The sequence below is a fragment of the Megalobrama amblycephala genome, linkage group LG8 (genome assembly GCF_018812025.1).
Source record: "Megalobrama amblycephala isolate DHTTF-2021 linkage group LG8, ASM1881202v1, whole genome shotgun sequence".
NCBI classification, from domain to species: domain Eukaryota; kingdom Metazoa; phylum Chordata; class Actinopteri; order Cypriniformes; family Xenocyprididae; genus Megalobrama; species Megalobrama amblycephala.
The window spans coordinates 18194862-18219847 of NC_063051.1; the positions used below are offsets into that span (position 1 = coordinate 18194862).

Genomic DNA, 24986 nt, shown 5'->3' on the forward strand with positions numbered 1-24986 from the left:
CATCAGATATATCCAGAGAGCAGAAATCTGAAAGTGCTTCTAATGGAAATTAATTACAGGACATTATGGCTTTGTCTGGGTGCGGATTTGACACTATTGTAGCTGTTAACAATTAGTCAATGCAAGCTGAGATGAGAAATGAGATGACAATAATCTCTTGGCATTCTTTGACTGGGATCATTAGTGTTGTGTGATTAATTACTTCAGAGATGCCAAGAATCATTTGAACCTGCATACAATTCAACGAGACAGTCACATGATAATTGCAATGTCTACAGTGGTTCTCAATCAAGGGGGGCGGAGTCCACTAGGGGGCCTCAGGGCCACAGGATGATTTAAATTTTTTTTCAAATGTTTTATTAAAGAACACACAGTTATTGAAAATCTGAAATTAAATAATAATAATAACAATAATTGAGGTTAATTAATGTGAATACATTGAAACTCCCTGTTTCTGTTAATAAAATGCTTTAAAAATATAATTAGGCATTCATTGTCACATTTGTAAACATGACGGCATTCATCTTCCACAAGGGTGTTTTGCTTCATGGGCCACGGCATTTGTTTCCAGGCGGACTGTTAAAGAACATTCAGCCAGTGGGTGTGACGTCTGAGGCTGAGACTACACATAGCTTTTGACTATCAGCATAAAGTCTGGTTCAGTTTGCATCTTAATCTGGCCATGAACCACCTACAGGAAAGGTCTGTCTGACTAACATGAAAAATGACCAGTCATAGGAATGGATTTATCTGATGTCATGATACAAAAAATAACAGACTAATAGAGAAAACTCATTCACAGCAGTGTTGGTCCTGCTGAAAAACCTGCACCCCATTTTAAAAATAAAAGAAAATTTGTCATTTGGATTCAGCATTTCTGTCTGTCTAAAAGTAATAATCCAGATTATTTTGCAGACATAGTCAACTGCAAAACAGAATATAAAATCTGCTATATAAATTGTTTAAAATGAAACTCAGATTACCAAATCCAGGATTAGTTCTTCCTCGTAACCCTGTTTCCAGGCGGACTGATCCCTGAAGTTGCGTATCATCAGACAACAAAAGCCAACTCTTGCCATATTTTTGTAGGGTTGTTGACTTGGACTCGACTTTCATGTCCAAATTTGTGTCTCCATATATAAATGTTAAGTTTTCTCTGACTCTTTAAAGAACAAAAATTCTTAACTTAGAATATTTTAAAGTTATATGTGAAAAAATATATTGCAAATCATAATTCATTTCCACAATTCTAAAAGCCTAATTAATAATGTGACACTAATTTGGGCAAAAAGCACTAATGATTTGTTTAAAGGCTTAGTTCACCCAAAAATGACATTTCTGTCATTAATTACTCACCCTCATGTTGTTTCACATCCATTAGACCTTCGTTCATCTTTGAAACACAAATTAAGATATTTTTGATGAAACCAGAGAGGTATGATTCATCCATAGACAGCAATATAATCAACACTTTCAAGGTCCAGAAAGGTACTAAAGACATTGTTAAAACAGTCGACGTGACTGCAGTGGTTCAACCTTAATTTTATAAAGCGACGAGAATACATTGTGTGCGCAAAAACAAAACAAAAATAATGACTTTATTCAACAGTCTCTTCCCTGTCATTATCCTTATGCAGTTGCCGCAGTAAGCACAGTGAAGGCTTCCATGTTTACGTCCGAATGCTGGCTCAGTATTGGCCAAAGCTGATCACGTGAGCAGCTCGACGCATGCGTGTGATGCTGACGCAGGAGCCGGCCAATAATGAACAAACACTATAGAAAAACACAAGATGCGCCACTCGTATTGTTTTGAATGGGAGAAAGTGCAATGCGCAATATGGCAGACTAAGTCCCACCTTCTAAATAAGAGCCAATCACTGATTGGTAAAGTCATTGTGTCACTGCAGCGGCCGTTAGAAGCTCAAGTTACTATAGAAACAGTCAGACGCGCACTTCCTATAGAGACACTAACTTAGGACTGCGCATGCACATTATTGGAGAATTTGATGTTTCCCTATTCAAAAAGATAGGTGCTTCACTTGCATGCCCGAGAGGCGTTTCAAAGATGGACACCGACTTGTCTTAAAGGGACTTTGTAATGAGTCGGAGTTCTGACGTAGAGCCTGGAAGCGCTGGATGTAAACAAAGTATGAGAATGACACAGAAGAGAAGATATTGTTGAATAAAGTCGTTATTTTTGTTTTGTTTTTGCGCACAAAATGTATTCTTGTTGCTTCGTAAAATTAAAGGGTTAGTTCACCCAAAAATGAAAATTCTGTCATTTATTACTTACCCTCATGCCGTTCCACACCCGTAAGACCTTCGTTAATCTTCGTAAATCCAATAGCTCCGTGAGGCCTCCATAGGGAGCAATGGACACTTCCTCTCTCAAGATCCATAAAGGTACTAAAAACATATTTAAATCGGTTCATGTGAGTACAGTGGTTCAATATTAATATTATAAAGCGACAAGAATATTTTTGGAGCGCCAAAAAAAACCTAAATAACGACTTATTTAGTGATGGCCGATTTCAAAACATTGCTTCAGGAAGCATCGGAGCATAAATGAATCAGTGTGTCGAATCTGCTGTTCGGAGCGCCAAAGTCACGTGATTTCAGCCGTTGGCAGTTTGACACGCGATCTGAATCATGATTCGACACACTGATTCATTTGTGCTCCGATGCTTCATGAAGCAGTGTTTTGAAATCGGCCATCACTAAATAAGTCGTTATTTTGTTTTTTTGGCGCGCCAAAAATATTCTCGTCGCTTTATAATATTAATATTGAACCACTGTATTCACACGAACCGATTTAAATATGTTTTTAGTACCTTTATGGATCTTGAGAGAGGAAGTGTCCATTGCTTCCTATGGAGGCCTCACGGAGCCATCGGATTTCAACTAAAATATCTTAATTTGTGTTCTGAAGATTAACGAAGGTGTGGAACTGCATGAGGGTGAGTAATAAATAACAGAATTTTCATTTTTGGGAGAACTAACCCTTTAAGGTTGAACCACTGCAGTCACGTCGACTGTTTTAACAATGTCTTTAGTACCTTTCTGGACCTTGAAAGTGGTGATTATATTGCTGTCTATGGACGAGTCATATTGTAACTCTGATTTCATCAAAAATATCTTAATTTGTGTTCCAAAGATGAACGAAGGTCTTACGGGTGTAGAACGACATGGGGGTGAGTAATTAATGACAGAATTTAAATTTTTGGGTGAACTATCCCTTTAACACTTGAAACTTGACTGCTATTGAAACTTAACTGGGCTTGCCTGTCATGACTTGGGACTTGACTTAGAACTTGAATGCAAAGACTACTTAGCCTACTTAGAAAAAAATAACTTGGCCACACCTGTTTTTTTGAGTGCAATATGCATCTGAAAGTCAGTGAATGGACTGTGGGTGGTCTGTTGTCTGAAATGTATGCTCTGGATCTATGTGAATCTAATACACATATCCATACTTTAAAATGCTGTACATTATTAGACAATCCACTTGATGTGTATATTGCGTAATGCCCCCTGGTTTCAATATGAAGGGTTAGAAGTGCTCAGGTCCGGTTACAGCCATGCATTCCATGTCAAGGCTCTTCACTTACATGCCTCCAAAGAAAGCAGAGGGTGTGTGCAACTGTAATTATACATAACCGCCGAAGGATGAAAGCTCTATTTATTTAAAGCAACACAAAATCTAGAAGTAACTTTCCATAAATCATTAAAATATCAAAAGGATACATGCATATTAGAGGTGAACTGGGGTTTCAAGTATTATTAACTATATCATTATTTACTTCAATTTCATGTGCATGGGTTATTTACTATATAAGCAATGCTGTGGGAATCAGATTCCACAGAATAGTGCAATAGAATTTGTATAGTAAGAATACATTACTAGGGATAACCAGACACTACAACAAGTCAAGACTAGGCTTGTCAAACTGTGTGGGCAGCAGAAGTATTTGTCAAAATTGTGGAAATACTACTCATAGTATTCAGTTGGCTTGTGCACATTTTTCATCAATGAATCATTGTAAATCTGTGAAAATTGTCTGCTCGTACAGCCATTCATACCATAGTTTCTTTGTGTATGAAATGCTCTGGAAAATAACCTCTGACTCTATGGGCGTTTAAGAAAGACACCACTGTTTTTTGTGTGGCAAACTTCACCCCACCCAAACTGTGGCAATGTGACAGCACCCTGTGACTCGACATCCACCCTTCACAAGATTCAGATGACAAAAGCCATTTCAAAGGACAAAACAACTAACAAAAGCCAAACTTAGCCAGACTTTGTCTTTGGTGGTAACAGTGTGCCTTTGATTGATGCCACAATGCAAAATACTACGACAAAATGCCTCATCTGAAACAAACTGTTATACTGAACGATTAAAACGCATGCTAATTAAAATGATCCAGATAGTGAATAAATGAGCATATATAATGTGTGACCAGGGCAGATTTTTTTTTTTTTTATAGAAGTATAGGCATCTCTGTGAATGTATTATTCAAATATTATTCTGGAGTCACTGAGTAATGGGTAACACTTTACAATAATGTTCCTTGTTAAAGGGATAGTTCACACAACAATGAAAATTCTGTCATCATTTACTCATCCTCAAGTTGTTCCAAACCTGTATGAATTTCTTTTTTTCTGCTGAACACAAAGGAAGATATTTTGAATAATATGGTTAACAAAACAGTTGATGGACATGGACCCCATTGCCTCCATACTATGGTATGGAAAAAAAAAAAAAATACTATGGAAGTCAATGGGGTCCAACAACTGTTTGGTTTCCGACATTCTTCAAAATATCTTCTTTTGTGTTCAGCGGAAGAAAGAAATTCATGCAGGTTTGGAACAACTTGATTGTGAGTAAATGATGACAGAATTGTCATTTTTGGGTTAAAGGTGCTAAAGAGGATCTTTTCGTCGACTGAGAAACCAAAGTTACTGAGTTTTCAAGGGAACGCCTCCCAAAACTCGTGCACGAGTATTGGAACACGAGTGTTTACCACCGGCATTCGCTGTGTCGTGTTAGTGGATTCATTATGTCGGACTCACCGCAGTAACTCGTAATCTGCAGTTGTTACTCCTGTCTCCTGACAAAAACATTGCATGCGGCGCCTGTGGAGTGTGGAAAGTTACTGGAGCGCGCAGCCGCGCACGTCTCTCACAAGGAACGTCACGGCAGTGATTGACAAGCCAGAGGGCCAATCGTTTACGCGATGATTGCGTAAACGATTGGCTGATGTTTTTAAGGCCCTACCTCGTGCACAGATGATGTATATTAATATTATTCCTTTCAGTGCACCTAATAAATAGTGTTTTATCAGTTAGTAAAGACAGTTTCAAGTAATATTGCAAAAATGTATAAAACAAAACATCCTCTTTAGCACCTTTAACTATCCCTTTAACATTAGTAGTATATTAGTTAGCATGAACAAACTAAACTAACAATTAAAAATTATTCTTAGTTAATGTTCATATCAACATTTAGTAATACATTATTAAAATCTAAAGTTGTGTCTGTTAATGAAACCGAGCTAACATGAACAGTTGTATTTTTTATTCAATAATATTAACAAAAAATAATAAATACTGCAACAAATCTATTGCTCATTGTAAAAAATGTGTTACTGTAATATGTAATATTTAGTTAACATACATAAAGTTATTAATACATTGAAAACTTGACCATTTATGTGATCTGTTTGCATGTCATTGACCAGTTATTTTTTATATTTTTTCGTCAATGAAAATAATTCCAAAAAAGACAAAGCATTAAGCTTTACTTGTCACCAAAAAATGTAAACAAACTGTGAAATATAGGCTATTAAATATAAAAGGGCTCTTAGAACGCCACTCAAATAATAGAAACATAACTGATGTGTGTAAGTACATGAAATCACAAAGAAGCCTTTCATTTTTTATAGTCCTGGGTGACAGTACTTGCAATCAGTAAGTAAAGCAGGATTTTGATAATTCCAGCTGGCCATTCAAGAGACTATAAACCACAGCCATTTCATCATCAGAAAAAGGCCAATGGATTATAAGGATTGATCTGATGTCACACAATTTTTAGCTACTCTTCACCTAAATGTTAAACAAACGAAGGATTGCATATAACAACATAGCCTAAATAAAATATAAAAAGTAGGCCCTATGTTATACATAACCAAAAAATGTCATTGTTGGTTAGGTTTTAAAATAAAATATAGTTGGCTACACCACAGCAAGCTTATATTTGAACCAGACTGATGGTCTATGGTTCTCAGCTATATAGTTTCTCCAGATTTCATTACTTAAAGTAAGGATAAACTTAATAAAGACCTCTTTTACCGGCTGCTTTCTCGCAGCAGCTGAGTGAAGAAACCTGAGCGCTGATTCCTTTGAGCGCAGAGGGAAGGCAGTAGATCAGTCGATCATGTGATCTGTTTGCATATCAAGGTCGCCATTTTGCAGGAAAGTTTGGGAATTCGGGCACACTAGAAGAAAGAGGAAGTGTTGCGTTGAAGAAGTTTCGATTACGGACGTGTGGGGATCCAGGACTCCAGTCAGTAAGGAAAGGGAGAGATGTATGGACGGCAACCCGTCTGCGAGTGAACTTTACTTGCACTTCAACAAGGATTATTAGTATTTCTGCCTATTCTACCACTTCACTTGCAACATATCGGAGGCAGTTTTTCTAAATCTTTGCAATTCACACCGCGATTTTCTGATTTAGTCCATTCATTCGTCTGCAGAAAGTTGGTATAAGTCCAGAGTTGTATGAAAGTGTCTACGGGGTCCTGCCGCCTTTGACAGCAGATTATGAGTGAAGTGGTCGTTTGTAGTTTTTTTATTGTATTGGTGGACTGTTGATATTGAGCTTTCACTCTCACATGTCACTCTGACCCGGTCAGCGATCACCGGTGATTGTTGATCACTGCTAAATCAAAGTGACGCGACTGAAAGTGAAAGCGATCGGTCATTCATTCCAATGCTTTACAGCAGCAGGCGCCTTTTAAACAGTGTGAGGCTTTGAATCTTTTGAGTCTTGATCATGCCAGTGAGAAAGAAAGGTGAGGTTTCTTTAAAATGTATAGAAATAACTTATAGCCAATATATGAATGAGTTATAAGTTATGGAAAAAAATCTTTATTTTTTTTCTTAAGACGCGTCATGTGTTTGGCCAGTGTTTTTCAGTAGTGTTTTATAATGAAATTTTCAGATGCTCAGAGGGCACTGCAGCTTCTGGAGGAATACAGAACTAAACTCAGTCAGACTGGAGACCCTCATCTCAGACTTTCAATTGAGAGAGTCATCAACATATTTCAGAGTACACTCTTCCAGGCTCTTATAGGTGAGTTGCTGCTAGAACAACCTTATGTTTTCCTTGGGGAAGTTTCTTAACATTGTCTTGTGTGCTGATATGGTGGAACAGGTTTGACTTCAACGCTATTTGTGTTTGACAAGTTCAGTGATGTATTAAATCAGCATTGCAAATTAAGGTGTTTGCACACAGCATTTTAAACTTGTGGGAATGTTTTTCAGACAAATGTGACCCTGGACCACAAAGGGTCAATTTATACATCAATAAATAAGCTTTGCATTGATGTATGGTTTGTTAGGATAGGACAATATTTGGCCGAGATACAACTATTTGAAAATCTGGAATCTGAGGGTGCAGAATAATCTAAATATTGAGAAAATCGCCTTTAAAGTTGTCCAAATGAAGTCCTTAGCAATGCATATTACTTACAAGAATAAAATTTTGATATATTTATGGTAGGAAATGTACAAAAAATCTTCATGGAACATGATCTTTACTTAATACCCTAATGATTTTTGGCATAAAGGAAAAAATCGATAATTTTGACCCATACAATGTTTTGTTGGCTATTGCTACAAATATACCCGTGCGACTTATGACTGGTTTTGTGGTCCAGGGTCACGAATGACAATTAAGAGATATTTTTAAGAAAGAGGGGTTTCCATGCTCATGGAAAGCATTTTAAAGTTATGGGCATTCCTGCACTTTTGCTTAGTGTTTTTTTGCAGGCATAGTCACTATGTTAAATTATTTAAAAAAAAAAGACCTTATCCAGTAATCACAAAGCATGGACAAGTAATGGAAATATAACAGGTCATGTGTTTGTCAAAAAGTGCCTTGGATTGTATTTGCTGAGAACGTAGTCTAAACAATTTTTTGTGTTCAGTCATTTCAAGTAATTGGTCTCATTTTCGTCAATTTGGGAAAATCCTTTGAATTTCCCTTTTTAAGCTGGCTCTTTTGGGAGTTTAGGTAATTAAGATAAAATGGAAGTGGTGATAAGCATTTTACTGTTACAAAGTCCAATGGAACATATCCAGAAATAACTTGAAATGTTTTTGTGTATTTGTTTTATACTGCATGCCCTGTGTACAGTGTTAGTGTGCATCTTCAAACGGTTGTGGTGAGATATTTGATAGATGGATTTTGGCAGTTGTAAACTGTTAACGGTAGCATGGCCTGCCTTATTGTAATTTTGAACATCTCATCTTTATATGTCCTCAATTACTATAAGCACTTGACAAATCAAAGCACAGCGGTGCATACTTAAATCCCTCAATACTTAATTAAGAGGTATTTGAAATGCATCATTGCTCTATTTAGTTTCCAGTTATGCTGTGCTCAGAGGGTTACAACTCATTCTTACCATTATTTTTCCATGATTTGAACTCTCATCATTTTGCTTGGCCTGATCTCTGCATGAATCCAGGGAAGTGCTGTTAACAACCATAAAGAGTATAAATGTTTCATGGTGTTATTATTTGTCCATCTGAGTCTTTTAGTCTGAAAACATGCATAAGTACTCCACAGTATATCTGAAAAGCCAAAAGAATGTTATTTTTTTAAACATTTAATCAGAATCTCACTTCAGTGCACACAGAAATCCTTAGTGTGTTACATGCATGTCTGCTGCTCTGTGTGTGGGAAGACATGATGTGCAGTGCAGCCTACTTTTACAAAAATGTAAAGATGAATTCCGTTTACATTTTCAAATAAATTCTGCACTGCTGTGTTGAAGGTGGCGTAATGGTCAATAGATGGATCCTTTTTTGGTGCAGTCATTTTTTTTAAAAACCATTTATTAGCAGTAATAGCACTTGACACTAAAATATATCTTTGGCGTAAATAGCAGTAGTCTGTAGCCATTTATCCATTGTGAATTTATACAAAGCGACTTACAATGCTATACAATACCTTTGACAAGGACAGTCAGCCCAGAGCCACATGCCTTTCTCAAGTGTACAATTGCACCTGCAATCCAGCAATTGACTGGTTACCAGCACTGAACTTCTACGGCTAGACATTTTCGACATAATATCCCATGAAAAAATATGCAACTGAACTGTAATTTATAAAGATTATATTAGATCCAGACACAAAAAGCTTGGCTTATCTAAAATCTACACATAAACGGGGCTCAACAGTGCGAGCGTTTCCCTTGCATTTGCGACTAAAAATAGATGTGTGCAAACTGTAAAATGCATTTAGGAGCATGAGGGTGAGCACTTGAAAATAATTTCTTATTACGATTTTTAGAATGCATTTTAAGAATACTTTTCCATCAACCGGTTAAAATGTCCAACACTTTATGCATGATGTCAAAGAGGGCTGCCAAAAAAAAAAAACATCAGGCCTATCTGCAGAACCAGTAAAATGCTCTATACCTTTCACAGATCTGAGACCAACATTAAATACATCCACCAAAAATAAATAGCAATTGGAATAGGATAAGTGCTTTACCAATAAATTACATGAAATACATCTTGATGTTGGGAAAAACATATATTCCATTTTAATAATCACTGGGATCAAGTCATTTTCACACGATGCCGGATAGGACACTCAAGACTCGCACATAATTTTTTTATTATCAGGAGAAAATTCGCCAAAGTGTTAATCTGGTCAGAATCCACTGTTCATTAAACACATTTTGCTGGACTGTAATTCTTCTACCCCTTTTTATTCTGTTGATACTTTTGAAAAGGTTTTTAACCAAGTAAATACAAATTTAATCTTAAGGTTTTTAGAAAAAAATAATCTAAAACATCCTACTTGGTTTTATTTTTGAATAACTAAACCTGGCTGGCTCTTGCCTGACTCTGTACTCACATAATTATTTAATGCAGAAATATTTGAAAACCTTGTGTACTTTTGTATTCTAATAAATTAATAATTTTGCTTGTAAATGTCTCCTTGTATCCATTTATGAATGTAAAATCATTATTTGATACATTTGCATTGTGCCCTTAAAGTGTTTTAATGTGCTCATAACTTTTTAGCTTATGAGCAAATGTGCTCCTGGGTGCTCCTAGGACTTATTTTATCATCAATTTTTCTTCAATCATATTTTACTTCAGAGAAGTGTCAGGCTACAACTAATAGGGCACATTTTGTTTTTAAAAGCAATTTTATTCATACATATTGTAATGGAGTTATGCTAATTCCATTTACACTTAATGGCCATGTGTGTCTCTGCAAAATGGGTACAAATTCATTCTAATATTCATAAGGTGAATAGTGTGCATTTTGTATTTTCATAAAAGTTTGATTCTGTGAACATTTGTAGGGATTATAGCTGTTTTGGTGGCTTCATAATCTCATGTACTTCACTACAACCTGTTAATTCTTTCAGATATCCAGGAATTTTATGAAGTGAGCCTCCAGGATAATGAGGATAAGCCCATAGAGCCATCAAGCCTTAAAACCAGAGAACATTTTCCTCCTGTTAATGAATGGAATCTCTCCGGCCCTCCCAGCCCCACTGGACCAACAGAAACTGTACCCAACATCCATGTTCAAAGCGAAGAGGTAAGCGGAATATTATGTTATACTGTATGTGCTTCATCTTGAATGTTGTTATTGATTTTCTGCATGCAAGGTAAGTGCTGCCATTTATGACACCATTGCTGATGCTGAAACAAACAAGAATCAATTATTCTTTATTCTTGTGGAAGCAGTTGTTGTTCATTCAATGATTTATTGAAAACCATTGATTCATTCCGAACAAAACAGCACTACCGTGTTGCTCAATGTTGATCCTCCTTTGGGTTTGTAGACTATTTTCATTGGCGGATTAAAAATAGACAAGGTAACTGGTAATGTTGTGTCAAAAATTTAAATTAAATGATCTTCATTTTTTGAACTGTGTTGATATTTGGCAAAAACGGAATGATTGTGAGTATTATATTGCTTCACTATAGATATTGGATTATGATTGGTATCTGTATTTGTAAGATCATTCAGAGACACGTCGTAATGTCATAATGTCATTTTTAAACGTCGTGGTAATGATTCAGCTCTGGTGAATCTACTATAAAACCTCCAGTATTTGTTGAAAAAACTGAGGATATAATGCCTCTTAATTAAAGTGCTTGATGCAGAACGTGTGAAGATTTAAATCTTTGACTAAACTGATTGCAGTTTAAATGCGTTACTCTAAAATAGTCCATAGGAGCTCTGTGACACTAAGTGCAGAATATTTAGAGTTATCTTGTTATTTAATAATGTTCTCATTTAAATTGGATAAGGGCTGGTCATGCTTTTTTCATTTAAATTGTTGCTCACATTTTCGAGAGTGGGTAGACTTTCCTTCTGTTGGGATTGCAAGTAATCTGCCACACTGTGGATAGAAAGAGTTTTAACAAGCACTCTCATTTCTATGAAGTCTCAAATGAATCAGATGAGTGTTTGAATGTAGATGAATTTCACATCTCCACCCGCAGTCTAGCACAGAGAATGTGCTTATAGCTTTGTGGTGTTTTATTTTTTTTTCTTCAAACCTCTGTCTCTCCACAGTGATTTGAAAGCATATAAGAAAGTCTAATTGAGTCCTACATCCTAGAAAAATATTTAATGATCAGTAAAATATTTTTAAGTTTAATGTAATAGCTCTTCAACTTAAACAATAAAATGTATTATTTATACACTCTAAAAAATGTTAGGTTAAAGGTAGTTCACTTTGAAATGTAAAAAAATTAGCCCAAGCTTTACTCATCCTCAAGCCATCCTAGGTGTATATGACTTTCTTCTTTCTCATGAACATAATCGCAGAAATATTAATAAATATCCTGACGCATCCGAGCTTTATAATGGCAGTGATAGGGATCAATGAGTATGAGCTGAAGAAAGTGCTTCCATCCACATCCATCCATCATAGACATACTCCATACGGCTCTAGGGGGTTAATAAAGGCCTTCTGAATCGAAGTGATTAGTTTGTGTAAGAACCGCCTTCTGTACTCAACGTATGCAGAAAGTGTAAAGCTCTTGCAGTTCACAAAGCTTACGTCCTACACCTTCCCTATTCATCTTACGGAAAAAGTGTAACTGACGTGATGCCAGTTTACACATTCTTCGTAACTTCAATACGGAAGGCGGTCTGGCCTGGTCATAATTTGTGTCTATATATATATATATATATATATATATATATATATATAATATTTTTTAACAACACAAACGCTTCGCTTCAGAAGGCCTTTATAACCCCCCGGAGCCGTGCGGAGAACATATTTATGATGGATGGATGTGGATGGAAGCACTTTCTTCAGCTCATACTCATTGATCCCTATCACTGCCATTATAAAGCTCGGATGCGTCAGGATATTTATTAATATTTCTGCAATTATGTTCATCAGAAAGAAGAAAGTCATATACACCTAGGATGACTTGAGGGTGAGTAAAGCTTGGGCTAATTTTAATTTCAAAGTGAACCAATCCTTTAAAAACAACCTAAGTTGGGTTGAAAATGGACAAACGCAGCAATTGGGTTGTTTTAACTCAGTGGTTGGGTTAAATGTTTGCCCAACCTGCTGGGTAACTCGGCTAACTCAACTGTTTAAAAATTACTGTATTGCTTGCATGAAATGAACCCAAAATATGTTGGAAATTAACATTTATTAATAAAATTAATGAATAATAATTAAACAATAAACACTTATTAAATTCCTTATTAATAAATCTTCACATTTTTGATTATTATTGTTGCCTCTAGTACTTGTGTATCTGATTTTTAAATTCCAACTATTTTGGGTTCGTTTTAAGCCAGCCATATAGTAATTTTAAAGGTCCCGTTTTTCGTGTTTTTTTGAAGCTTTGATTGTGTGCAATATAACATGTGTTCATGTTTCGCGTGTAAAAAAAAAAACACAGTATTTTTCACATAATTTACTTATCTGTATACCGCTGTTTCCACTGTCATAAAAACGGGCTGATGACTTCCTTGTTCTATGAAGTCCCTCCTTCAGAAATACGTAACGAGTTCTGATTGTGCCAGCGGTTCCTGTGTTGTGATTCGACAGCAGCTTAGCGTCTCTCTATGGCTCTGAGCGAACCTTGCCCGGAAAGGTCACGCCTCTTACCATAACGTGGAGATGCATGCGCTCAGTGTTATTGTAAACATGTCTTTAATTTTACCCTATCAATTTGAGCCGGAATCAGACCCGGTGATTGGACTGCGGGATGAAAATAACAGCGTTTCGACGACATGGCGACAAACACACTCTACAAACGCAACTCTTGTGTATTCCTGTGGGCGGAGGTTAGTCAAAAAACTGTTTTAGTGACGTCATTAAAGAAGGAAGTAGAGGGATGTAGTCCAAACTGGCCGTTCGATGTAGGCGACTTCTGTTAAATAAAATATCTCGCTTGGCATTGAACTTTGAGCTTTAAAATTTTACAGATTTTATTTATACTCTAACAACAACATTACACACTAACTAAAGTTTGAAACATGGGATCACGAAGAACGGGACCTTTTAAAACAATAATTGGGTTAAATAAAACTGCTCAGCAGGTTGGTCAAACATTTAACCCAAAATATTTAAAAAGCTTAGGTTATTTTTAACCCAGCATTTTTTTTAGAGTGTAAAAAAGAAATGCTGGGTTAAAAACAACCTAAGCTTTTCAAATATTTTAGTATTTTACTATAGCTTTCTGGATAAATTTATGGAACAATTCCTTAAATAGGAAGCTTAAACCTTTTGTAAGGGCAGCAGTAGCTTTAGAAATGTTAAGAAAAATCAGCTTGAAGGACTGCTGGGGATCAGTATTATCGACCAGTTTGCGCTTTTTGTCTACATGATAATCAATGAACCTTTTCCTGCTGTTGTTACCCTTTAAAAGCGCATTAAAACGTATGTATTGGTATTTAGGCTACCAACACACTAGAATGCAAATAATACAATGGCATGTTTTTTCTTAATTATATTACTTTTATTGTAAATTTTTAAAGTTTGTATCTCCCTTGGGCTTGACATAAAGATAAAACCATTTAACATTTACATGAATACATTTTTAAAGATGAAGTAGGCCTATATCTCAGCATAACACAATTAATCACAAACTTGGTGCAGAATAATTGAACTTTTACATCCTTTCGTTGTTGTTTGAGATGACGGTGATCCTCAAACATTTAGCGACCCCCCTCACTATTTCATTGTAAAAACCCGAAGTTCACTGTTGATGTTGAAACGGTAGAGTGAGGGCAGAGGCGTTTTTCCTTACGCGGTTACCCACACAGTGACGTACTGTTGGAGCGCGCGAGTCCAGAGGTGAGGGGAGCACATTATGCTGGTCGGTCTCCCCGCGGTGCTCTTATCAACTCTGAACGCGCGTCAATATGAGTGCAGGCGTCCTCCTCCTCAGCATCCCCGACGCGCTGCCGCTGAAAGGAAACACGAGGTGATGCAAACTTGACTTCTGAGTATATGGATTCGTTCGTTGTTTGCTCAACTGAGAGTAAGTTCATGTCGCGCGCACAATGCTTTCATGCATATGCATTCGTATATTTTAGCGACAGGATTAGAGCAGCTGCAATGAGATGCTGAGAGGTCGCGCTCTGAAGAATGGACTGTTTATGTATCGTTAGCACAAAGGTAAGAAGGCATCCATATGCGTGTTTACATTGTTCTTCGTACTGTTTGGAGTATTTTAATATACAGGTCATTAGTTACAGTACTATGGCTAGAGCTTTAGCCTACAGATTCTGTTTATTTGACATGAAATTGCTTCAAATGAGTATTCACAAAGTTCTGTCTGTCTATCTGTGTGTTATTTATCTTCAGTTTAATAAAAAATGCTGCAAAAGGTGATCAAACTGTGAAGTGTGCACTGACTAGGCTGTTATTTAGTTAGAAAGTGAGATGGGGAGTGAATTATTTATTTATTTATTTATTTATTTATTTTAGCTTAATTTCTCAAAGATTTAATAATAATATTCAGGATGTCTCCATATAGGCAGTTATAAGAGTTACACAACCTCATTTTATAACTAAAGTGACTCCCTTAAGTCTTCAGGACTCACAAAGGAATTTTGAGAGCTGTTTAGGTTGATAAGTGCTGTATGAACAAAGCAGTTAACTGTTGTCATTCATATCTTTGACAAGCATGAGATGCATGCTTTGCTGTCAATCACTAGTGTTACGGCTGTCAGCCTCTCTCAGATTGAGAAAAAAATGTTGGTGTGGTTTCAGAGAAAATCAAAACTCCTTTTTGAGTGATTGCATGGAGGAGAAAGAACTGGGAAAAAAAACTAGACCATATTTTTTGGCTGCACATCTGAGAGCATGAAATCAGCTGGAGCTGCCTGACGATTTGGATTAGAAATTAGAATGTAAAAATTGAATCATTAAAGATGCATTACGAAGTCTTGATTTTTACTATTATTTTCTCACTGCAGGCTTTACTTGAGGCTAATGTGTTCGAGATGGGGATTATCTTCAGTTACTTGTTGATACAGACATTATTCAGTGTGTTTCTTTGTGCTGCTGTATATACAGAACCATATTTCTTTCTGGCCTTCCAGGCAAAGATGGCTATTTATTTATATAAACAACATTTAGAGACTTGGGGCTCCCATTTCAGTGGTACAAATGTGTCGCTCTAGAACTGTGATTAGGTTCTTTTCAGGGTGTTCTTAAATGTGATCAGAGTACTCTTGAGGGTGTTTGAAAGGTCAATCTGTTTTCATCATTATCACTCATCATCATAACAGAATGCTGAAGTGTTTTAAAAACCCAAGCATCGGGAATTACTGAAAGAAATTAGCATAATGAGATCATAATCTACTGGTTTTGTCCATTACCAGAATTTAACTGGCTAAGCGTGTTAAGCGCACACCTGCACCTCTAGAATTCAAAAGTTATCGCAGGTTTGCAAGTAAAGAGGACGTTTGCTGAGCACCGAACACTTGCAATGTCTGAACACTTACAGACATGCACTTTAAATATGCTAGGGTTATATAATGTGCTGCTTTAGAGATGCTTTTTCCTATCTGGAGTGTTTTATATTTGTCTGGAGTGACAAAAGCGTAACATCTGTGCTGCTGCAAATGCACAGCCATGACCAACTCTCTACCTGAGGGCAGATCACCCAGGGCTCTCCTTTAAAGTCTAGCATGCTTGAACTTCCAAAGGCAAATGTCCAGTGATGGATTTCCGGTATTTATTTACCATGGAAGTTATGAGTTGAATTTGAGATTTGATCATTTTGCTTATTTCTTAATTGAGGCGAGAGTTTTTTTTCTAGATAAATGACATTTAAAATCTAGTGCATGGTCTTGCACATGCATGTTTTTTTTAACAAGAATGTCATACTGTGTGCAGTGTAAGTGTTTTTAGTATGTATTTTAGTCTCCTTTTATTGGTTTGCTTTTTACTGAGTGGTTTGCCCTTTTCAAGAACTTCTCTTTTGAAGACAATAAGCATGGTTTGCAGAGAGTGGCACACTGTCAGTTTTATGTGACTGGATGTGTGTGGTTGTGACTACACTTAAAATATGTCAGGTGGTCCTGATTTCAATCTCAAATAGATACAGTCAATTAGCTTTTCTTTTCAGGTGCTGCTGCTTATTTAAAGGGGCAATAATTTATACTTTTCATCATTCCTTCCACTATTTATAATGTCAGTCAAGGTGTCTTGCACCAAAACATAGTGTTCTGTGTGACCATTGTTCTCCCTTCACTTGACTCTGGACTTTAACTAAAATATTAGGTATTTTGCCCCAAGATTTTTTTCCATTGGAGGTGGGAGAAAAAACCTGATGTCGTCTTTTGAAAAAAGGTTCCAAAAGGTGGTTTTCACAGTGATGCCATATAAGAACCATTTTGGGTTCCTTGTTTCTTATAAGAACATTTTTTCTTACTTTGAAGAACATTTGAATAATCTAAGGAACCTTTTTCCACTATAAAGAACCATGGATGTTCAAGGATGTTCCATGGATGTTAAAGGTTGTTCATTGAATCATTGACGCCAATAAAGAACCTTTTATTTTCAAGACTTTAAGTAATACACATATCTATATTTTCAGTGGTGTATAAATATGGAATCCCAAGTCTGCCAAAATTAAAAATAAATAAATAAATATACAAAGAAATATAAAAAAGCCTAAATAATTAAATAAATAGGCATATATAAATAAATATACATAGAAAAGCAAAAAAAACAAAAAGAAATAATTATTTATACATTTATTTCCTTATTTATGTATATATTTATTTTTTCCATTTTTTTATTTATTTATTTATATATTCATTTTGATTTTTATTTGTTCATTTCTACATTTCTTTATTTCTACATTTCTTTGTTTCTGCATTTATGTTTTTACATTTCTTTGTCCGTAGGGTAATGAGGAGGGCGTGGTTTACCTCAGACATTGCAATCGAGTGCAGCCCTAAGGGGGCTAAGAGGGCTCGTTCTGCCCTGTCAGGAGTCAGTCAGGACGCACTATAATGACAGAAACTGCAAATATATGCTGCATGGAGATAGAACAGGTATAGTTTAGTTTAGTTTAATTATGGTTATAACTTATATTGTCGTCTTGTTTTTATCCACTATATTAGTACAAGCCTGTTTACCGATGAGTTTTATAACGTTTATTGTACTTCACAAATATGAAGCGTCCGTTTTCACTCTAGAAAATCACTGTAAGAGCTTAATAAAACACAGTTCAAGTGTGCATTAAAATATTATCCATAAACTCTCTCTCTCTCTCCCTTGCACTATCATCAACATACGTAGCGAAGTACACAGAAACACTGGTTACAACTAACAGTAAACAAATATATAAAGACCTTATGCCTTTTTGGGTGTGGCTTAATAAACTGGTAAACTTTATGTCTGTAAATCAACTCCGATGAACTGTAATAAAGTGCTCTCACCTTCATTACTGCCATATCCAGTATCACTCTGGAGACTGTAAGCTGGATCATGAACAGTTTGTACTGCTCTATCCTTGAGTAATAACTTTTTAGCACAACCTCTGTTTTGTATTATCCCTTTGTATTGACAGTCACAATGCAGTCCGGTGTGAAATGATTCACGCAGACATAAATGAATTTTGGTAGAGTTGAGGGTGCATTTTCTTCGAAAACACAATTAATCCACCTCGTCTTCAGCGGCTCAGATTTTGGGAGTAAAAAATTGAGAGAGCTATGTGGATTAATCCATCCAGCTACAGAACACCTTTTTAAAAAAAGAAAAAAAAGAAAAAAAAAGAAAAAAAACTTTTGGGAGACGTTCTCGTCAGTGCAGCAATGGCGGACTGTGTACAACTCACTGTGAACTCACTCAGGGCGGTTCTATGTTAAAACTTCAGTGTCTGTCAACATTTGTGGGTGGGGCCTGTGGCTAATGTGACGTCACACTGCCAGGGATCTGTAAACGGCTTGTTCTGAGACACTGCTTATGATTTATGGGGATTAAAAAACGGAGTGTTTTGATTTTTATCATTATAGGGTGGTTGTGTACACACTGCCAACACACATTTGTGTCCAAACACCATGCAAAAGTGAATTTTGCATAATAGGTCCCCTTTTAATGGATTTAGTTTTAATTAATTTAGTATTAATTCATTTTTAATTTTAACCAAATTTTATGAATTAGGCAGCTGGTAAACATACTTTATCACTAGAAAACTTGAAGCAACCAGTTAAACACGAAAGTATTATCCAGTCATATAAGACATTTATCCTTATATAGAACCTTTTTGGCATAAAGTATTCTTTAAAATTGAGTTAAGAACCTTAGGATCTTTATAATACCCCACTGAACCTGTTTTCTAAGAGTGTCATATTCAATGTACTGTAAAGTAAAATTAGCTTTAGTTGGTCTTTTTGATAAAATGTGAATATTCCTTTTTTTTTATTCATGTTTTAACTTTCTTTGTGAAAATACTATAAGATTACAGAAGTTCTGTTTATTTTAGTTTTTTTTTTGTTTAAAATATTTCATAGATTAATTTTTAAATGATTAATTTCTGATTTAGTAAACATTATGTAAAACGAATAAATGTAATTGCAGCATGTTATTTACTATCTTTTAGACTAAATATATCATATATATTGGCTTTATATTGGTTTCTAAGATATCATTGGCATCAGCTAATAATCCATATTGATCAACTACTTGTTCAAAGCATGAGTTTGGGTGGTCTGGAGAGGGAGTTTTCAGTTAGAATATGTTTACATAGTAATCCAAAAAACAAGTAGACATACTACTTATTCTATTCTATTTTTTTTTTTTTTTTAGCTAATGTGTATTTACTGAACAAATTCCTGCAATAGTTGTGGACCTGCATAAATGTAATCATTATGGATAACCATCAAAACTCACATTGTCTTGGGATTTCTTTCTCAGGACTCTGGCTGGGTTCATTTGTGTTCTTTTCAGGATTGTGTTTAGCAGATGTGTTCTGAATTTTCAGTCAATATCCTACCACCTCAAGAGCATAAGCTTGGAATTTCTCTGGAACCTTTTTTAAGATTTCAGTCAAGCTGTGATGAATTAACTTTAATAATTTAGGATGTGTGTTCAGAGATTTGTTCATTTAGTATGTTCTTAGTGGTCTTCCAGAGCTACTTAGGTGGTCTTTAGTGTGCTGTTGACACAACCTTTCTTAACTTGTATATTACACCTGTTTAGAATAATTAAACAGGACTTTTTGATCAAAATTAAATGCATGTGCGGAGTTACAGTTTTTGAGTTATATATTTTATTAGAGTTCCTAGAAGTTTTTAGAGTAAAAGTTTCAGCCTTGGCTTACCTTTTAAGCTCTAAGTAGCTTAGCATTTATCCCTTAATTGTCTTTGGAAAGACCTATTTTTGACTGTAAGAGAATTTGATCTTTATCTTGGTCAGCTGAAATACACTAGAGTAGCTACAAGAATAAGCTGTGGAAGTGTTAATGAGCAGTTGCTTTACTTGAGGTCATTGCGTGGTGTCATTCTGTGAAGACTGGAGAGGACATCCCTGACTAAATGGAGGATTCAGATGAGGGACAGAATGTAAAGTATCTTGCTTTTAAAATAATTGCTCATGTGTCATGCTGCTGTTGTTTGTCTTTCAGTGCATTTATAGAGAGAAATATTGCTTGGTTATCCTGTTTTGTATATTTGTTTTGTCCATGTAAATGTGGATGTTGTGTACTGTATATTGTTAATGTGAAATGAAGAGATTTAAAGACTCTTTGGACATTCATATTTTTTGGGGTCCATTTCAAATATAGTAATGGACTAATATTAGCAACTATTGCACAAATCTTATTGTCGAGAATTGTATCTAATTGTATCTCAGGAAATTTTGGTAAGTGGCACCATGAGGAGGAGGTGATGTTGCTGTTTGTTCCAGTTTTCAAGCTGTGTGTCTCGTTCTTCTGAATGTAGGTCTCGTTAGAAGTATGATCAGAGGTTTTACACGAGTCCTGCCTCTCACAGCCTGTTTCTTTCTGCAGGAAAGGCTGTCAGCTGAAAATATATAGCACAAACTGACATTCTTATATGTTGGGCATTTGCATTCTCAAACAAACAAGCCCATTCTGAAATTATTTAAATGTTAAAGATTATCCTATTATCATAACTAATGCTATATCACCTGAAAAATGTATGAAGCATCTTGTGTGTCCTGTCCTGAATATGAAAATTTGGCAATGGTTTGTTGTGGTTGAACGACTGTCGCTGTGCTGAGATTTTATACAGTGTGGTTGTACTGCTGTGGTGATGTCAGCAGGGGTCGCAGAGGTCAACGAGGTGATGTGCGTGTGTCGGTGTCTAGAGCTGCAGGTGGGAGCCGGCGGCCGCTCTGGCCGAGTTCTGCACTCACACTTCCACGCTTAATGAGTCACTTCCCATTCACTTCCACAGGATTACTCGCTGCCCCCACATACACACATTAGTGCTGAATGCTGTAGCTAAAAAATTATATCTAATTTTTCAGCTTTTTGAATTTATTTATTTATGATTTCTCTTGATATTTGTGTTTTGGCTGCGCAGTGGTTTGAAGGGTAATCACCTGGCCTTTGCGCTCCGACTACATCTCTCTACATGCGGTACTCTGTGTCCCCATTCTGGCTCTCTCTCTTTCTCTCTCTGTCTTTCATGTACACTGGCGAGCTTGCCGAGTGGGTGACGTGTGGGGATCCGGTCTGGTGCAGTGAGACCCCCAGCTGTTATGTCTTGACTATCATGCTGTTGGCTGTCTGTTTAAATTTGGACCGAGGAAACACTATTTGTTGCTCTTGTGGAACACTATTTCCACAAACATAGTAGACGTACAGAGATGGTCAAACACTTCGCCATTAAACCTCCGCCAAACAGAAGCTGCATCTGAATTACGGTATTGTACACTATCGTTCAAAGGTTTGGGGTCGGATATATATATATATATATATATATATATATATATATATATATATATATATATAATTTTTTTTTTTTTAAAGGAATACTTTTATTCAATAAGAATGCATTAAATTGATCATTTGATAGTATGAGAATTGATAGTAAAGACTTTTTCATTGTTACTGTTATTATTTCAAATAAATGCTGTTCTTTTGAACTTTCTATTCAAAGAATCCTGAAAAAATTATCACATTTTCCACCAAAAATATTAGAAGTACAATTCTTAATCACCAAATCAGCATATTAGAATTTTTTTTTTTTTTTTTTTAATAAATGCTTTTATTGTTTTTCAGGAACATTTATGAAATCTTATAGACTCCAAACTTTAGAACGTTAGTGTATGTACTGAATTCTGTGAAGATGACCATAGGTGAAGTGGATTCTTTAAGTATTGAGGTATATAGTATAAATGCATACCTGTTGTTATGAACAGTCCAAATGAATAGTCCAACCGTTGATCCCAAAATGATTATAATGTCAGAAATCACTTTAAATGAGTACTCTTCAGTGTCTGACTAGTAATCATTTTGTCATTCAAACTGTTATTTTAACCATTTTAACTATTTTACAAGATGTTACATAAGCTTACTAGCTCAGCATACTGATTAGCTTGTTAGCTTAGCCTAAACACTACACAAATCTTCTTTTTTACACCGTTTTTGTACATATTTTTGTTTGAAGCACTGCCAACTTATATGTCTAGAGTGATTTTGTCAGACAATGTCTCAATTATAAATCAAGATTTTATAGCAGAACCGCTTTTTTGGGAATTTGGCTGCAATAAGATACAAAGCACAGAGAGTAAAGGCCAGTTCACACCAAGAAAGATAACTAGAACGATAACTATATTTGTGTCCACACCAACGAATGAAATGGTCTGTTTATTCTAAGCTCACGCGCTGCGGTTTCAAAGTGCGTATTACATGTTTTTGCTGTTCTGGTTGCGTTTACATGGCTTTAGCCAGCAGATGTCCTCAGCGTGCTAAGTTTCGAGTGAATAGCTAGTGCAGTCAATCTAATCTAACATTGAATTTAGCTGACGAATTTAGCAGTCTTTTTCACTGTAACTTCAAAGGAAGCAAGGAAATGTTGCCGAAACTAGCGTAGGATACCTGAGGTAAATTTTTTTTTTTTTTTTTTTTTTTTTTTTTTTTTTTTACACTGTTTGCTAGCCTGGAAAAATGATCTCATCGTTAATACTTCTCACCAATTATTCCGAGGGCATGGCCGATTGTTTTCCATGTATCTATTTTCTTTAAAGTATCCTTTAAAAGGGGGTTTGACTTATCAAACAGTGGTGGCTTTTTCTGGACCTCGGCGATAAACTTCTCTGCAATGTCGTCTGCCATTTTTAAATGTGCGAGCCCTTAAAGGATTAGTTCACTTTCAAATTAAAATTTCCTGAAAATTTACTCACCCCCATGTCATCCAAGATGACCATGTCCTTCTCTCTTCAGTCGAAAAGAAATTAAGGTTTTTGATGAACATTCCAGGATTTTTCTCCATATAGTGGACTTCAATGGAACCCAAACGGTTGAAGGTCAAAATTACAGTTTCATTGCAGCTTCAAAGCGTTCTATGTGATGCCAGACGAGGAATAAGGGTCTTATCTAGAGAAACCATAGCTCATTTTCTAAAAAAAAAAATTATTTTATACGTTTTAACCACAAATGCTCATCTTGAACTAGCTCGCTTCTTCTTTATTAGAGTTCCGACAGTGTGGACACTGCTAAGTGTATTACTGCCCTCCTAAGGTTAAAGTTTGAACTAAATTGTCATATACAATATGCTAGTGCAAGTATATAACAATTTAGTTCAAACTTTGACCTGTGGAGGGCAGTAATACACTTGGCAGTGTCTACACTGCTGGAATTATAATAGAGAAGAAAAAGAAGAGTTCAAGATGAGCATTTGTGGTTAAAACGTATATAATTTTTTTTTAGAAAATGAGTGATGGTTTCTCTAGATAAGACCCTTATTCCTCGTCTGGCATCACGTAGAAAGCTTTGAAGCTGCACTGAAACTGTAATTTTGACCTTCAACCATTTGGAGGCCATTGAAGTCCACTATATGGAGAAAAATCTTGAAATGTTTTCATCAAAAACCTTAATTTCTTTTCGACTGAAGAGAGAAGGACATGGACATCTTGGATGACATGGGGGTGAGTAAATTATCAGGAAATTTTAATTTGAAAGTGATCTAATCCTTTAAATTAGAATGGATTCTGATTGGCTGTCAGTGTTTTGTCATTCAACTGCTGGAAATATCGTTCTGAAAGTGATCCCAATGATGTTGTTTCTCTCTCGTTATCTTTATGTGGACAGTGCTATTCTTTTCAATTTTCTATACAGTGCTATTCTTTTCAATTTTCTATAAAATGTATTCAATAATTTATTGTCATCACTGTGAATGCTGAATACAAGTGTTTTTTTGTTGTTGTTTTTTTTGGTGCTCTGTCTTTAAGACTAATCAGTCATCATCCTCTTGATTATGATTGGCTAATTTCATTTCATCTCTCGGCATCACTCACTGCTCACCTTTTATATGAGTATGGTTGATGGAAATGTCCACCACAATGGATAAAGTTGAAGTTTTTGAAATGAGTTTCAAAAAAATGCTCTTTTTGCAGTGAAATGTTTTGTTTTAGATATAAAACCTACTGTGTTTTTTATAGTACATGTAAAAATGAAAATGTGATTCCTTATGCCATATCCATTTAAATGTTAAGCTGGGGCTTGGTGCAATCAATCAGATTATATTACACCTAAAGCAAGAACAAGTCATATCCAGATGAAATTCGTACTTGGCTGGACTAGTGACAGGAAAAAGACACAGAACTGTGTAGTCTGGCTGTTGCTGTACTCCAGTGGAGTTGACAGGGCAGCACAGGCAATCTAATGAGACACCTGCGGTGGAGCTGGAGGCAGCTGCCCACCCCTGAGTGTGACCCTGAGAGGAATAAATTACCTGTCAGTGTGTAAGTATGTAGAGTAAGACTGTCAGCTTGTTTTATGCTGCTGGCCATTGTGCATTGCATATTTTAAGCATCACCACAGTCCTTGAAGTCACTCTCAGGGGACTTCACACAAAATCTCCTGAAATACAGCTGCACATAGGTGATATACAGTGTTGCCAAGTCTACTTATATGCGACTCTGGGCTTGTTTTCAGAAATGCACCACTTCTGTTCACTGATTGCTTTATTTGCCCACTTGATTGCGTGAGTGAAAGCATTTATCTGTTGGTTTATGCATCCGTCAATTGATGGCACACC

General features: G+C 35.9%; 1 protein-coding gene across 17 annotated transcripts in view; it reads left to right on the top strand.

Moving 5' to 3' along the window:
* Positions 1-6401: 6401 nt before the first annotated feature.
* The window catches only part of dlg1a (discs large MAGUK scaffold protein 1a), a 144193-nt gene continuing 125608 nt past the window's right edge, over positions 6402-24986 (top strand). For 5 of the 17 annotated variants that reach the window (XM_048199790.1, XM_048199794.1, XM_048199795.1 and 2 more), the window contains exons 1-3: positions 6405-7071; positions 7221-7352; positions 10675-10850. In XM_048199790.1, coding sequence (XP_048055747.1) covers positions 7053-7071; positions 7221-7352; positions 10675-10850 — 327 coding nt within the window. In that variant the 5' untranslated portion in view covers positions 6405-7052. Of the gene's footprint in view, positions 7072-7220; positions 7353-10674; positions 10851-14563; positions 14723-14834; positions 14917-24986 lie in introns of those variants that run through there. The other 12 variants (XM_048199793.1, XM_048199788.1, XM_048199792.1 and 9 more) reach the window with 5 other exon arrangements.